The sequence below is a fragment of the Camelina sativa genome, chromosome 20 (assembly GCF_030686135.1).
Source record: "Camelina sativa cultivar CO46 ecotype springtype chromosome 20, ASM3068613v1".
NCBI lineage: Eukaryota > Viridiplantae > Streptophyta > Magnoliopsida > Brassicales > Brassicaceae > Camelina > Camelina sativa.
The window spans coordinates 2,228,138-2,244,569 of record NC_141899.1 but is presented as its reverse complement, the minus strand read 5'-3'; the positions used below and the strand labels follow the sequence as shown (position 1 = coordinate 2,244,569).

Here is a 16,432-nt window from a genome sequence, read left to right as displayed (position 1 = left end):
ATGTTGTGATTTGAATTTTTAAAAACGAAGAAATATTACTCAATGTATGAAAATGTGTGATTTAATTTCTACATTGCCGGATTGGTATAACTTAATTTATATAGATGATAAATTAATAAGTTTTATTTGCTCACAATTATAATATTAAAATAACTATTTTATTTCACAAAATAATGATGCAAATACAATTTCACAAAATAATGATGCAAATACAACAAATAAACAATATAAAAATATAATAATACATCAAAAATAAATCTTATTATATTAATTGAGAAGTAAAAATATGAAACTAACCTTAAAATGTGTAAAAAATTACATTAAATTTCTATTAGAAAAAATTAATTTAACTTAATTAACTAAACTAAATAAATATAATTAATTAAAATTAAAAAAACACTCACAGATCAACTATTAAAAAATATAAACAAATATTTTCTCTCTCTAATAAATTATGTACGAAATTACTAATTATTGTTTTTAAAAAATATATAAACCAATCATAATTTTAAAAACTAAGATTTTGTAACCAACTATACAATACAATTATTTTTAATAACTAAATTCAAAGATTTTTTTAAGATTTCAAATTATGATTCTCCTATCATCTTTAATTTATTTTATTTACAAATTGTTTGGAATTTTCATATAATACTTATAACTAATAAAATGCATATTTTTTGCATTGCGGATTGGTATAACTAAATTTATTTAGATGATAAATTAATAATTTTTATTTGCTTAGAATTATAATATTAAAATTACTATTTTATTTCACAAAATAATGATGCAAATACAACAAATAAACAATATAAAAATGTAATAATACATCAAAAATAAAATACTATAATATTCTGAAATAATTAGTAGTCAAATAGACTAATACATAACAATTTAAAATAAGTATTACCTCAAACAAAATATTTTTTTTAAAAAATAAAATAAAAAAATATTTTTTTATTATTTTTTTTTAAATTTTGACTCGTGCTTTAAAACACGGGATATATCCTAGTAATTAGTTAAATAAGTGAAGTTCCCTGAAAATTATATCTACCACTTGAAGAGTGATAAATCATCATTCCGTATTTTGCTTCTATTCACCGGATGGGTATGTCGTCAATGATTATGCTTGTTTGAGTGGATATCTCATAACCTTTTTTAGCAATAATAAAATATGTTAGTTATGTGAAACTTTTTCTAATGATAATATCGAAACATAATTACTATAGATTATGTCATTAATGGGGCTTTTCATCTTATTGTTTTTTCACCTTCGTGAAAATGGGAGAGAAAGAGTGTGAGAGAGAAGCTATAATCTATACTAGTATTTTTGCAGCTGTTTTTGCTCAAAAATATTTTTTGGAAAGATTTTACATTTAATGAATTGATTTTAATATTAGTTACCAAAACTTCAAAATTAATTATAAGTAAGATTTAAAAAAATAAGGAAATATTTACCTCATTCAAACATAAATATATGATTCTCTTTCATTTTTAATTTGAATTTATATTTAAATTATCTTGAATTATTCTATAATACATTTAGTTAATAAAAATTATGATTTTTTACTGCATATGATGTAATACAAAATTAAAATTTTAAAAACCGGACATATACAATATTACTCAATAGATGAATAAAAAATACATGTACAATATCCCACATCGTCTAAAAAAATTGGGAAATGGTTCAGAGTCATACTATAAAAAAGACCAAAATTATTCCAAATATAAATGAGTAAAAAGCTTGATTTATCAGACATTCAAACTTTAAAAACTTTTATTTGGTTTATTCCGATTCTTTATTTTAAAGATTTTTAAAAGGTTAGATATGAAAATATTTAAAACTTTTAAAAAGTTAAATATGATAAATATTATACTGTATATATACACAATAAAAAAATAAAAATTAAGATGATATAGTGTGAGTTAGAATATCTCGGGACAAGGTTATATAGCGGGACGGGTTTTATCGATATTTATATAAATTAAAAATATCATTAATTTGGTGCTACAAGGGTAAACCACCATTTCATTATTTTGTTAACACTGTCGGTATCAAAGAATAGACATATCTAATTAAATTGATTAAATAAATATTATGTAGAAATAAATTATATTGCGGTATTATATGGTTTATTTAAAAATTATTATATAACTATAACATATTTAACCAACAAATACAACTTATAATTTTAATATTTTAGTTATAAATAATTTTACCCCGCGGTACACTGCGGGTCCTGATCTAGTGATGTCTTATTTCAGGTGCAAGTATATCGGTATTTAGTTGCACTAACTTTTAGTTTTACGCCAATTAATATTTTAATTAGATGAGTAATTGTATTTAGTAGCCTTAATGATTTTATCCTTGTTTGTACTATTTCTAATGGCATTTCATTGTAATTTTTTACACATTCTAATGTTAATATTATATTTGTACTTCTCAATTAATATAGTAGAATATATCAAATGATTGTCATTTAAATTGAGTAAGAAGTTGAGAAATTGAAATTAGGATGTATAATGTGTTATTTATTCCTCTCTATTTTAGTGGATGCAAATATTTTTTAGTTATCTCTTTTTTTTCATCTAAAACAAAAATGAATGGGATCCAATGGCGGACCCAGTAAAAAAAAGGGTAGGTCACTTGATATGGTTAAAATCTTTAAATACAGTTTTATGTATGAAAATTTCAAAAGTTCTAACATCAAAGTTGGCAATACTCTAGCTGTTGACACTAGCGCTAGGCAAAATAACCGGTAACCAAATAACCAATCGAACTGAATCAAAAAATTAAACTAAAACCGAACCGAAATTCCTCAAATAACCGAATGGTTAGTAAAATCCTACATCCAAATTAATCGAAACCGAACCAAACCAAACCGATAATTAGATGGTTAACCGAAATATCCGAAAACCTAGAAGATACCAAAAATAACATACTTGATATTATGCAAAACTATATAAAATATTAATTATTTTTATATTAAAACAATTAAATACTTTAAATAATCAAGATATTTAAATGTTATTATTTTGAATTCACATCAAATACTATTTTGTAAAATCAGATCAATATTTTTCCCCTTTTTGTATTTTTGTAATGTATTTTTGGTTTGTCTCGGTTATATTCGGTTATTTTTGGTTATATTAAGTTTATTTGGTTAATTTCAGTATAATTTATGTTAGTTATGGTTACCTCTTCAACTAACCGAACCGAAACTGAACCGAAATAAACCGAACCGAAGTTTCTAAAATATCCAAATGGTTATTATATTACTATATCCAAACTAACTGAAACCGAACACAACCGAACCGAAACCGAATGGTTAACCGAATATCCAGGCCTAGTTGACACCCCCAAAGTTGAGTTTGATTCTCTTGTATTACACCATTATTGTTTTTTTTTTCTTTTCATGTTAACTTAAATACATATAATTTTCTTATACATCCGCTTTTTCTGTAATTTTTTTAAATTGCTTATAAAAATGATTATTTTGTAGTGTTTATGAAATATCAGTATAATATAAATTATATGATATTACTTAAAAAAATATTCTTGGCCTCCCTAATTTGTTTTTTGGATCTGCCACTGATGAAATTCACATTTGTTTAACAATTTTCAACTTTAACTGGTAAAGAATCATTTTTATTTTATTTTATCTCAAGTTACATATTCCATTCTCACAATGCCACCATTAGTTAGAACCACAATCTAATAATATGTATTGTATGTATGTTAGACATCCTACTATATTATTTGGGAAGTACAAATATGAAACTAACCTTGTAAAAAATTACATTCAATTGCCATTAGAAAATTTTAATTAAGCTTAATTAATTAATTTAAATAAATATAATTAACTAAAATATAAAACACTCGCAGATCAAATATTAAAAAACCTAAAAAAGAAAAATATATATATTTTCTCTCTCTAATAAATTATGGATGAAATTATTAAATATTTTTTTAAAAATATAAACCAATCAGAATTTTAAAAACTAAGATTTTATATCCAATTATACATATATAATTATTTTTAATAACTAAATTCGAAGATATTGTTAAGATTTCAAATTATGATTCTCTTATCATCTTTATTTTATTTTATTTACAAATTGTTTGGAATTTTCATAAAATACTTATGATTAATAAAATACAGAATTTTTTCTGCATATGTTGTGATTTGAATTTTTAAAAACAAAGATATATCACTCAATCTATGAAAAATGTGTGTTTTAATTTCCACATTGGTGGGTTGGTAAAACTAAATTTATATAGATGATAAATTAATAATTTTTATTTGCTCACAATTATAATATTAAAATTACTATTTTATATTTCATAAATTAATGATGCAAATACAACAAACAAACAATATAAAATAGTAATAATACGTTAAAATAAAATATTATAATATTCTAAAATAATTAGTATTTAAATAGACTAATAGATTTACAATATTATCTCAAACAAAATAATTTTTTTAAAAAATATGACAATAACTTTTATTATTATATTATAAGTTTTTAAAAAATATTGATCCGTGCTTTAAGCACATAATATCTGCTGTTGTAAGTGTTGCTACTGTATCATATACTAGCGTGTGTCGTGTGATCAGTTATCATACAATAATAATTCTAAAGTTAGCTAGCCGCAAAAACTAATTTAATAGTTATTATGTGAACATATTGAAAAGCTCATGAGTTAACGGGAATTTTTCCACAAAAGCTGTGACTTGATAAAGTAATTTGGTCGGCAACTGGTGATTAGAAAATCGAGTGGAATCCATTACAAAATTTATAATTTTTCTGGAATTTTTAACTCGTTTTAGAGTTTTGTACACAAATTAAGAAAATAAATCAATGTTCTATTGTTTGCACAAAAAAAAAAAAAATCAATGTTCTATTATACCTTTTCTTTAATATATTTTCTATTTTTTTTATTGATCAAAACATTAAAATAGTTGGAATAAAATTAGTATTTTTATAAAACATATGCATTGGAAACAAAAAACGACAAGTATTGGAAAACAAAAATTTTACTCTAGAATGACAGACTAAAAAAACCAGAGGGAGTAACTTTTAAAAATTAACTAACCACGTCTATAAAATAAAACTATACTTTCATAATATATAAAAGACATTCAAGCTAGTAGGTAATGTTCATTTTAGTGTTTGATATTTATATTTTCTTTTAAAAATCAGAATCAAAGTAATTAAGAACTGTACTCGAAAGTTCTTCTTTATATTACGGTAATAGTGTTCACAATATCATGGTCCTCTTAACAGTGTTCAATCAATATATGACCATGAAATTTTTATTTAAGATGTGTTTTGGCAGAGAGATGTATGTTGTCGTGAATATTGTGAACGTGATGTAAACTAGTGGTGATGATTTTGAGAAAGACATGCACGAGACGCTAAGCGAAGACTAAAGAAGATCCAAAGAATTAAATGACAATTAGAATAAAACAAAACATTGTTTTTATAAACACGAGTCGCTCCGCTACACAACATACTAATATGTATGTACGAACGTTAGACATATTTTAACACACTTCACAGATTTAATTGCAAAGTTTAAAGAATACTATTAAAGGAGAAGATCGATTCGGCCTCAAAGTCAAACTTTACGTGGGTGTTTGCCACTTGGACTCATCCATAAATTAAGTAATTAACGATATACAGATACCTTATAGGTTTATAAGGATAAATTTGTATGATATAATTGTGTTGTTGTGGGATCAACTGGTTAAGTTCTATGCTGTATGCGGGTTCGACCCACGGTAGAGATGATTTTCACAATTTTTTTCGATTTTGATGGATGTTACCTTAGGTTTATATCAATAAGTTTGTATAATTCTTTCGAGGATTGTTGTGGGATAAACTGGTTAAGTCCTATGCTAAACATGTAAGAGGTTTTGGGTTTGAACCACTAGTGCGTGGATATTCCACAATTTTTTCTCGAAGAAAATAAAATGACGTCGTTTTGCATTTTCGATGGCACATCAATATACATGTGGATTCTGAGTCAGCATCTCTAACGGTTGACTTAAATCTGTTAACGTGGACTGTGAAATTGGCTCAATTTTGTGAGTATAGATATGAAATTTGAAATGTCTTAGGGTACATGTCTAAATTAGCACTCCTTATTTGTACATGTAGCAATTCATACTTTCGGAATGTGTACGGGTATGAAATGACCCTTTTTCCCGGATTACGTCGTCTCAAAAATCTCAACATGTGTACTCATCATGAGGAGTAGTTGCGGGGTGCACTCTTTTTCCCTTAACCATGGTTTTTCCTATTGGGTTTTCCTGGTAAGGTTTTTAATGAGGCAGTATTTCTGGCGCATTCTGAGTTACATTTTTATAATGGACATCCAAGGGGGAGTGTTATGAATAATAGATGGATGCCCATTATAAAGCCTATCTTCTAGAAGTTTCTAGAATTACTTGTAAACTAAGTTTACTTTGTCCATCAAGCAAAACTCTCTCGTACTCCTGTATAAAGGTCCTTTCATTCATTGGAATAAGACACCAATATCTTCCTCTTCTTTTGTCTATTATAACAGTCATGGATTTAAGATTGGTTGAACTGCCATGTTTTATCTACCTTAAAATGGTAAATACATTCAACAGAAATAACATCGAATGTTAAATATAAAAATATAAGCAAAAATCTATTAATCTTACAAAAACGTTTGATCGGTTAAAGTTCTTTCATCAAATTCCCCAAAAGAAAAATGAGCAAATCATATAATGGACATGATTTCTCAAGAAATCAAAATTAAAATTGGAAACGTGATTTAATTGGGCAAGATTCTATTGAACGGGGTTGAAAGGATGAATAAAGAACAAAGACAAGTCCAACCAAACACCTTAAAAAAAAAAAGATTGAAATTTAGAACGATCTCAGGATTCGTCACTATCCAAAGAAAAATAAAAAAACACACGAGAATTGAGCTCTGTCTTCTTCTTCTTTATCCAAATCATTATTTTCCTGGAAAATTGAGCTCAATTATCTTTCCTTGTTTCCTTTTTTTTTTTCTCCATCATCGAAAAGCCTAAGCTACACGCGTCAATTACACGCCGTAGATTAGATCCCAGAGTCTCTCTCTCTCTCTCGCTCGCTCGTTGTCTCTCTCTTGCAACTTAAGCAAAAGGTATATTCTTTTTCTCCCCCCCTCTCCCTCCAATCCTGACGAACAAGCCGATCGCAGATTTCTCGATTTTAGGTGTTAGGGTTTGATTGGGTTTAGTCGTTTTGATTCGTAATCTCGTTTGATATTTCAGCGTCATTGGCTAACAAGTGTGAGACTTTCTTGTGCCACCGGAGAGATTTAAGCTTTATTGATAAAACAACAAAACTGGGTTTTTTTGGATTTTTCGTTGTCGAAGAAAAAGTCATTGCTTTTAGGGGTTTTTGGTTTGAAGTAGCTCCTCTTTCGTTTTTTTTATGAATGATGTCTTCCATTGTGTTGTATATGCAGGTCCATTATTCAAACCATTCTGGGAATCCATCCACAAGAAGAAAGTTGCTGCTGGTCATTCATGTGGCCTCTTTGTTTTCTGCTTAACAAGCTTTTGAGAGTTGAAGAGAGGAATCAGGAGAGATCACAAGGTCATGGAGGTTCGACTTCTGCTAACTACTGCCAATTCGATGGTCATCCCTTGCTGAGTAATGGAAAGTATACAGATGCAGGGTTGCCATCCTCTTCCCACTTGGAGGTACCAATCGATCGTTACTCTCTCTACGTTTTTAGTGGACATTCAATTTAGGAACTCTATATTTGCTGCTACTTATCGTCTGCTGGCCCTTTTTATTGCTATTAGGTCCCTCATGTACATCAGTTAGCTTCTTGGGATTGTGGTCTCGCTTGTGTTCTCATGGTTCTCAGAGCAAGTGGCATTGCAAGTTGCACTCTTGAGGATTTGGCTGAGATTTGCTCCACAAATAGGTCTGTTTATACATCAATAGATGTTCATCAGCATTGTTATCCCATTATGTGGCATGTCTTCTTCTTAAAGATGATACCATTTGGTACGATATTTATCAACTTTTGACATTTCTGCAGCATTTGGACTGTAGATCTCGCATATCTACTGCATAAGTTCTGTGTGGAATTTTCCTATTACACAATTACATTTGGAGCAAACCCGAATTATTCCATAGAGGAATTTTACAAGGTATCTCTATACTATAGATGGCAAAGACCTCTAAATTTCTTTTTTTGATAGTTTCTCATGCTTCATGTGATGCTGTTTGCTTCATCGAATGTTGATGCTTTTCCAAACTTCTGAGCATGCCTGATTTATCTTCCAAGTAGAAAATGTTCCATATGTTTATTTTTGGCAATCATGATACAGGAGCAGCTCCCTGAAGATCTGGTGCGTGTGGATTTGCTCTTCAGGAAAGCACATGCATCTGGCATTATTATACAGGTAACACTGTTTGACCAAACGTTTCTACTTGCTCCTGTCTTCAAAAAAAGTGCTGGCTGCTATTTTTTGGAAATCAAATTCAATCAACCTCTTCGTTTTTGCAGTGCAGATCAGTTAGTATCCATGAGATTTCTTGTGTGCTATTGTCGGGGAACTATATTGCCATTGCGTTAGTCGACCAGGACAAGCTAAGGTTGGTATCTCTTTTTCCTCCTCATATATTCCCTATTGTTAGATCCCTTCATCGACGAAGTTTGGATGTGTGCAGCAGCTTCTTTCATGTTCTTCACAAAACTTGTTCACTGACATATCTGGGCAGTTTTGCTAGAATATTATTCTCCCTTGTTTAAGTGTTTATGTGCCTTTCTTGTTTCAAGTGTTTGTGCAAGATAGTGTTCATGCTAGTTTTTGACTGTTGCAGCAAGTCTTGGTTGGAGGAAATGATTGTCGCTGGTCTTCACACTAGCACTTCCTGCTACACTGGTGAGAATTGTCCCGTAGCCTTTAGACTCTGTCTGTTTCTTCTCTTCCAAAATGGGAACCCCAGTTTTCAAATCCTTGACTTTATTATGTTGATAATCTCTGTTATAATCATTGGAACTCCGGAAACTTAGGAAACCAAGATCCGACAAAAGGATCATTCTTTAACTAACAAAAGTCAGAAAGCTTAAAACTTCCCGCTCAAACGGTACAGACTACATGCGTGTTCTAAATTTCTTACACCTATTTGTTTCCTAGGTCACTATATTGTGATATGTGGCTATGACGCTGTTAGGGATGAGTTCGAGATCAGAGATCCCGCCAGTTCCAAGTAATTTCTTGTTATATCTCATTGTTTGAATAATTTACATATCGGTCCCCTCCTACATTTTTCCTTGTTCATATATTTTAGGAATGTTTAAAATCTAAACACAATGGAAAAATGTGTTCCATGTTAGTATGTTGGTATATACTAAAGATATTTTACTTCACATATATAGTCTATTTAGATGCGAGTTTTGATTAATATTGAGGAAGAGACTTTTGAGAAGCAAGAAAGAACACTTTACACATCATCTTGGAACGTGCGAATTGCCACTACTCAGTACTAGTAAGAAAGAATTCACAGAGAAATTTCTTGCAGGATACATGAGAGGATCTCGTCAAAATGCCTGGAGAATGCCCGGAAATCTTTTGGTACAGATGAAGATCTTCTCCTGGTAATCTAAAAGGGAACATGAATTGTTGACTTTGGCTTGTGTAAATAGCCCCTGTTGTTCATGTATTGTTTTTTTATATTGGATGTGTGCAGATAAACTTGGAGAATATCAGGAACCAGAACCAATTTTAGAACAGTTCTCATCATCATCATCAAATCAATTCTGTATCAGAATGAATCCTGAGTGTTTTTTCTCCCAGAAGAACATAAGGTGAAAAGTATACGTCTATTACATAAACGTCTTTACATACGAAGAAGAAGAAGATATATACATATATGTACATGGATCATGAATCAACTCAGTATAGGCTTACATTTTATCAGATTGTTTATGTTTTGTGAGCAGTTCTTATATATTTACTTTCTTGTACAAATTTATAAGATTTGATTGATTCAATTCAAGTGTTCGAGACTTCGAGTGATTTGATTACACCTCGATGAATGTGTTGGAAATAACCTGAGTAAAATCGAACCGAAACCTATACCGGACTTGATCGCATCGTACCTTAAAATTTGATTCGAATTTTATTAAACCGAGTTTCGTTAGCTTCGGACCGAACCCAACATATGATGTCAGCAAAAAGATTCGTTTGAAGATGGTTCATCCTTTATTCCGTTTAATCTTAGAACCCTAGAAAACTCCCAAAAACCCTTTTACTAACACTTCCAGATCCAGCGAAATCGATTCTGGTCTTCAAGCAATATGGAAGATCGTGTTTTCTCTTCGGTTCACTCCACGGTTTTCAAAGAATCCGAATCGTTAGAAGGCAAGTGTGAAAAAATCCAAGGATACGATTTCAATGAAGGAGTAAATTACCCAAAGCTTATGCGATCCATGCTCACCACTGGCTTTCAAGCTTCAAATCTCGGCGAAGCTATTGACGTCGTCAATCAAATGGTTTTTTTTTTTGCTCCCTTCGATTAAAGTTTTCTCCTTTTTTCGTTTAGTAACAGAGGGTTTGAAATTGTACTGAAGATAGACTGGAGACTGGCTGATGAAACCACAGTAGCTGAAGACTGTAGTGAAGAGGAGAAAGACCCATCTTATAGAGAGTCTGTGAAATGTAAAATCTTTCTTGGTTTCACTTCGAATCTTGTTTCATCTGGTGTTAGAGACACTATTCGATATCTTGTTCAGCATCATATGGTTAGTGGTAACACTGTTTTTAGATGTTAATTTATCGAGCTTTAGTTTGATTAGCTTAGATTTGAAGTTGTTTGATTCTAATGCTTATTGTTTTTGCAGGTTGATGTAATTGTCACTACAACTGGTGGCGTAGAGGAAGATCTTATCAAATGCCTTGCACCCACATTTAAAGGCGATTTCTCTCTACCGGGAGCTTATCTACGGTCTAAGGGATTGAACCGAATTGGGAACTTGTTGGTTCCCAATGATAACTACTGCAAGTTTGAGGATTGGATCATTCCTATCTTTGATGAGATGTTGAAGGAACAGAAAGAAGAGGTATTATTACTCCTATATCAAAGAGGAAGAATTGATTTTGCTTTCTCTCTTGCATCATAACTTTGTTGATGAATCCTTCTTTCTCTGTTTTTTTCCTTGTAGAATGTGTTGTGGACACCTTCTAAACTGTTAGCACGGCTGGGAAAAGAAATAAACAATGAGAGTTCATACCTTTATTGGGCATACAAGGTAACCAAATCTTTTACCCTTTTGAGTATTTCTGCATCCTGTTAAGAACTCAGGGATTGATTTTTTCTGCCTCTTGTGGTGTATATGTAGATGAATATTCCAGTATTCTGCCCTGGGTTAACAGATGGCTCTCTTGGCGATATGCTGTATTTTCACTCCTTTCGTACCTCTGGCCTTGTCATTGATGTAGTGCAAGGTACTTCTTTCACTCAATGAGGCAATGTCATAGAGTGTTTTTTGTAAGTCCAGTGAAAGACTATTGTAAGTAGCAGTTAATTGTAGCTTTTCCAGTTCAGCAACAGACGTTACAGTTAGTTGATAGCTAAAACTTTAATCGGAAGCTAGGAAAATTAGGGAAATATGGTTTTGTGTTTGAAGCTGGGTCGAGACAGTTAGAGAGAATCTTGTCACAATGTTTCATGGTGGATTGTAAGAAATTGGTTAATGCTTGATGAACACACAGATATCAGGGCTATGAATGGTGAAGCTGTCCATGCAAATCCAAGAAAGACAGGAATGATAATCCTTGGAGGAGGCATACCGAAGCACCACATATGTAATGCCAATATGATGCGTAACGGTGCAGATTACGCCGTATTCATAAACACCGGGCAGGAGTTTGATGGGAGTGACTCGGGTGCACGCCCTGATGAAGCCGTGTCTTGGGGTAAAATAAGAGGATCTGCTAAAACCGTTAAGGTCCGGATTCAAACCTGCCTTCTTATTTCTTCACATCCTAACTTAAGTTCTCTCTCTCAGTGGTTCTAAGTATGATATTGGATCGTTTCTTGCAGGTGTACTGTGATGCTACCATAGCTTTCCCTTTGTTGGTGGCTGAAACATTTGCCACAAAGAGAGAACAAACCTGTGAGTCTAAAACGTAAAGAACTGACTGTCGTTTAGGCCTATAAAACACTCCACATTGATGTGGCTGTAACGCAAATTGTCGCCTTGCAGAATGTACTTTATTGTTTGCTCTGATTTTAATATGATTAAAATTGTATTTGATTGATCAAACACACAAGAGTATTGTTGTCAATGATCGTTTGCCTTTAAACAATATCAACATCAACAATGTATTGTGGTTCTGTGACATGTTCATGCCCAATTTATGGGAAACGCAGAAAGATGATTTCTTGGAATCTTTTAAAGCATCTACGATTAAAAACAAATATGGTAATGGTAGAACACATTAGAAAAAACTTAGAAAACGAAATAGGAAGTGATTTTTAATGACCCCAAAAAAAAGTACTAGCCAAAGATTATAAGAAGAGAGCAAAAAGGACTAAAATTATATGAAAACAGTGTTTATAACGCAATACCTCCTACTCCTAGACCATTATTTGATCAATGTCACTTCACCTCTATAAACAGAGCTACGACAAATTGGACAATCCTGACTCTGTCTTAGCCAAGAAAAAATGCAATTCATGTGGAAACTATGATTGCACTTGGATAAACAAACCACCACTTTATCATGATCAGCATCAACCTTCTTCAAATCCTCAAGACATATAGGACAACACAATTCCACGTCCACAACTATCTCTTTAATCATCGCATCAATCTGCCGCGGACACATTGGCGGTTGCGGTTGGGACAGCGGTAGAGGCGGTTGCGGTCTTTGGACTCTAAGATTAGTTCCACAAGAACGATCATCATTAACGGTTGCATACATGGCAACGATGCCATACAAAACGAAGACGATGAACATAAGAGTGAAGTCTTCATGTAGATGACGATGATCATGAGTATTGTTTTCAATAGATGCGGGAGATGGTGACGGCGGAAAAGATCGCATGATTGTGTGAGTGGAGTAGTGTACGAAAGTTACCTTAAAAGAAATGGTGCAAATAGTTTTTGTTATCTTAAAGGTAAAAATCTTGTGTTAGTTAGCTTTGAGTGTCGCAAGATCTCATTAGCATGAAAATAGGAAACTAAATTGCACCAATATAGGAAGACTTTGATAAGTATTCAAATTCACATATCCATTTGAGCGTGTAATTGTTGAAGTGACGTGTCAGTGATTGACTAGCTAGGATTAAACTTAAGCCAAGCCGTCTAATCAAAAACCCTAGAAGCATAATAAAATTCCATATTTTTCTTTGAAACAAGTTGAACCAAAAGAAGACGTTTTATTCCAACAATACCAAACAGGCAAACACAAAGGAAGAATTCATGAATACATAAAAAAACTGATCAACTGAAAAAAATTAAAATTCACAAAAGAAACGACCGATTTATAGGTTGAAAGATGATATATAGTCGATCAAATGTTGTAACGATCGATATGCAGAACCTTTTGGTTTAAGCGATCTTCCTACATTCACCTTAAGAAGTTCCATCCTCTCTCGGATTGCTTCTCCTTCAGTTCCTAACAATAATCTTCTTATCGCTCCTTCGATCACATTCTTCTCGATCCGACCCTCGAGATGCATCCCAACCATCCATATGTCACTAACAAATCTTGCATTTAACAATTGGTCCCATTGAAAAGGCAAACAGATCATAGGGACGCTTGCACAAATACTCTCAACCGTCGAGTTCCAACCATTGTGTGTCAAGAATCCTCCAATGGCTCGATGTTTAAGAACATCTTCTTGTGGACACCAATTCACAATCTTTCCCTTCTCATGAAGCATTTCGATGAACTTTTTCGGGATTGCCTCGATCCATTCTGTGCCATGGACGACCGAGGAAAGCCGTACGACCCACAAGAAGGGCTGGTTGCTGTTTCTTAGACCCCAAGCAATCTCCATGAACTCTGCTTCGTTGATGGTATTGACGCTCCCGAAACTCACGTAAATCACGGATTTGTCTTCTTGCTTGTCTAACCATGGAATGCAAGTCTCGTCCACTTTGAACAAGCTACTGGAAGAGCCTGGGAAGTAGCTATGAGAAGGCCCTATCGCAAAGATCGGGACTTGAAAATCTTCACGTGCTTGAATCAGTGAGTCTTGATCTAACTCTTCGCATGACATGAATATAATACCTGAAGACGCTTTTGTCGTTTCCAAAATCATTTTCGAGTACGAGTCTAGTACCTCTGTTTCTTTATCAAGAATTTGTAAAAGATCTTTCTTTCGAAGTGGTGGAAACTCCTGAACTGGATCATCTTGTTCTGAATCATCTGTAAAAAAATTAAGACAAAATCAGAATTATCTTTCCTAGATAAATACTACTGGAAGTAACAACACCATGAAAATTATTTTACTGAATATACGAAAATATTTCTATACTGTGACCAAAGGATTCATGTTGGATGTCTACATATGGCCTTGCATGTAATAGTTAAGCAATATTGTTAATTTGAGATGTTTCCAAAAGAAGATCGGACCAAAAAAAGTCAACACTTAACAATATGGGAATAAATATTGGTAAATTGAGGAGTAAACAATAAATACCTTGTAATGAAAGATACATTTCACGTCGGAGCTGAGGAAGAACAAAATGGTTCCGAAAGAAGGAGACTTTATAGGTATTAAGGACCAATCTCGGGAGATTCAAACTCTGAGCAATGGGCTGTGTGAAGATCCATCCAGAATCATCGATCAAACAGCTAATCTTCTCTTTTTCTTCCCCTGTCTCTGCGTCTGCAGATTGCAAGAGTTTAGTCAAACAGTCACGAAACGGAGTCTCACAGCTTCGGTTGAGAAGGGTTAAGAGAAGCGTGACATCGTGAGTTTTTGTCTCTGTTTCAGACAAGCCATCTTGGATCTCTAAGAAGGTGAAGAGAGGGTGACTTGAGGCTTTTGGCGCATTGAAGCGCGTGTAGATCACAGTGATGGAGAAACCTCTTGAGTGGAGGATCTTGGCGAGCTGAATCGTGGGGTTGATGCAGCCTTGTAAGGGAAGTGGAAACAGCATCACTCGTAGGCCATTACTCTTCTCCATTGAAGGCTTTCTCCTTTTGACCGCAGATCTCCTGAATATTTCAGACTTCTCAGTGAATGCTGTTATTATTTCTCAAAAGATATATAACACAAAGTCATGCACGTCGAGAATGAGACAAAAACGGTACTCTTCTTGATGTAGCTATAAGCTAATAAAGAAAAGACCAGATTCCTTTTCCCTCAAGGGCATGTAAACTAGTGGTCTAATTTTATTTCATTTTAACTAAGAGAAATTAGTAACTTAACCGAAAAAGAATAATGACAAGATTCCTGTACTAGTAGGTTGCAGGATAATAATTAAAAGTTGCTGAAAACGTGGCCTGATTATATATGGTAGTTAAGTTTATCAATAATATCAGTTGACAAAAAAAAAAAAAATTAAGTATATGGTGCTTTGTATACTTTCAGTTCATTTTTTTGTAACACCAATAATAGACATCAAATCAAAACTAAATGGAAGTTATTCGCACGAAAATAATAATTTTATTACATTTTGGTATAAGTCATTTGTTTAAGTTTTCTAAGAATACGTACATATTTGTAGTACGTTTTCTTTATTATAATGTGTGTACTAATTTTTTTTTCTTTTTCTTGAAAACTATAAAGAAAACAATGTGTGTACTACATGTTAGAAAATTTTATTCGGCTTATGTGTTACATGTTGTTATATGTATGAATAAAAGTATTTTTATATTCTTTTTTGTTGTTTATAAATATTTCAACTGGCCAAATCCAAAAGAAAAAATTATATGTTAGTACATTACAAAGAAAACTATGGTTATAATATACATAAAACACTTGATCATATTAAAGCAATCCAACTACCAGGTGGATCTGGTCTTACTACAAATCAAAAAGTGATATCTTATTCTATAAAAAAAAAAAAAAATTAAAAATTTATATAAGAAATTTTAAATTTAAATAAACTTTAAAATATATAAAAATAATTCTAATACCGAAAAAAAGATAATACCAATTCTAATTTTAATCAAATAAAAAACTTATATGCTATATCTACATAATGATGCAAGTTAAATTAAAGAATCTCTAATGTAACACCGGATCCACAATGCAGTTAGTAATCACATCATTTATAAATTTTGCATCAAAACAAAAAAAAATAAACCACAAACAAAAATAAATCAAATTTTAAAAATAATATTAAACATAAAACTAAAACTAAAACCTTGAATGTTAAATTTACATACAATTTATGAAATCTCTAACGATCAAGATC

The 16,432-nt window shown here is 31.9% G+C and overlaps 4 protein-coding genes across 6 annotated transcripts; 2 read left to right on the top strand and 2 right to left on the bottom strand.

The window, feature by feature from the left end:
* The first annotated feature begins 6,845 nt into the window (after window positions 1-6,845).
* LOC104768786 (guanylyl cyclase 1) lies at window positions 6,846-10,070 on the top strand. Of its 2 annotated transcripts, none has more exons than XM_010492834.3 (10): window positions 6,846-7,171; window positions 7,499-7,736; window positions 7,842-7,966; window positions 8,084-8,195; window positions 8,376-8,450; window positions 8,555-8,643; window positions 8,872-8,933; window positions 9,189-9,261; window positions 9,574-9,649; window positions 9,742-10,070. In XM_010492834.3, the coding sequence occupies exons 2-10, from the start codon at window positions 7,560-7,562 to the stop codon at window positions 9,778-9,780; spliced, it is 828 nt and encodes a 275-aa protein (XP_010491136.1). In that variant the 5' UTR covers window positions 6,846-7,171; window positions 7,499-7,559; the 3' UTR covers window positions 9,781-10,070. The 2 variants fall into 2 exon arrangements, with proteins under 2 accessions (XP_010491136.1, XP_010491137.1); XM_010492835.3 differs by having other exon boundaries at window positions 7,163-7,319.
* A 134-nt stretch (window positions 10,071-10,204) lies between these two features.
* LOC104768784 (deoxyhypusine synthase) lies at window positions 10,205-12,341 on the top strand. 2 transcript variants are annotated; one of them, XM_010492833.3, is made up of 7 exons: window positions 10,205-10,546; window positions 10,625-10,795; window positions 10,895-11,113; window positions 11,216-11,302; window positions 11,393-11,498; window positions 11,766-12,001; window positions 12,097-12,341. In XM_010492833.3, the coding sequence occupies exons 1-7, from the start codon at window positions 10,352-10,354 to the stop codon at window positions 12,184-12,186; spliced, it is 1,104 nt and encodes a 367-aa protein (XP_010491135.1). In that variant the 5' UTR covers window positions 10,205-10,351; the 3' UTR covers window positions 12,187-12,341. The 2 variants fall into 2 exon arrangements, with proteins under 2 accessions (XP_010491135.1, XP_019097240.1); XM_019241695.2 differs by having other exon boundaries at window positions 10,211-10,546; window positions 10,629-10,795.
* Window positions 12,342-12,410: 69 nt separating this feature from the next.
* Window positions 12,411-13,137, bottom strand: LOC104768783 (putative RING-H2 finger protein ATL69). Its single transcript, XM_010492832.2, has one exon. It carries the CDS (start codon window positions 13,101-13,103, stop codon window positions 12,642-12,644), a length of 462 nt encoding a protein of 153 aa, XP_010491134.1. The 5' UTR covers window positions 13,104-13,137; the 3' UTR covers window positions 12,411-12,641.
* Window positions 13,138-13,417: 280 nt separating this feature from the next.
* Window positions 13,418-15,341, bottom strand: LOC104772135 (UDP-glycosyltransferase 76C3). Its single transcript, XM_010496780.2, has 2 exons — window positions 14,707-15,341; window positions 13,418-14,432 (listed from the first exon to the last, which is right to left on the bottom strand). The coding sequence occupies exons 1-2, from the start codon at window positions 15,194-15,196 to the stop codon at window positions 13,543-13,545; spliced, it is 1,380 nt and encodes a 459-aa protein (XP_010495082.1). The 5' UTR covers window positions 15,197-15,341; the 3' UTR covers window positions 13,418-13,542.
* Window positions 15,342-16,432: the final 1,091 nt, after the last annotated feature.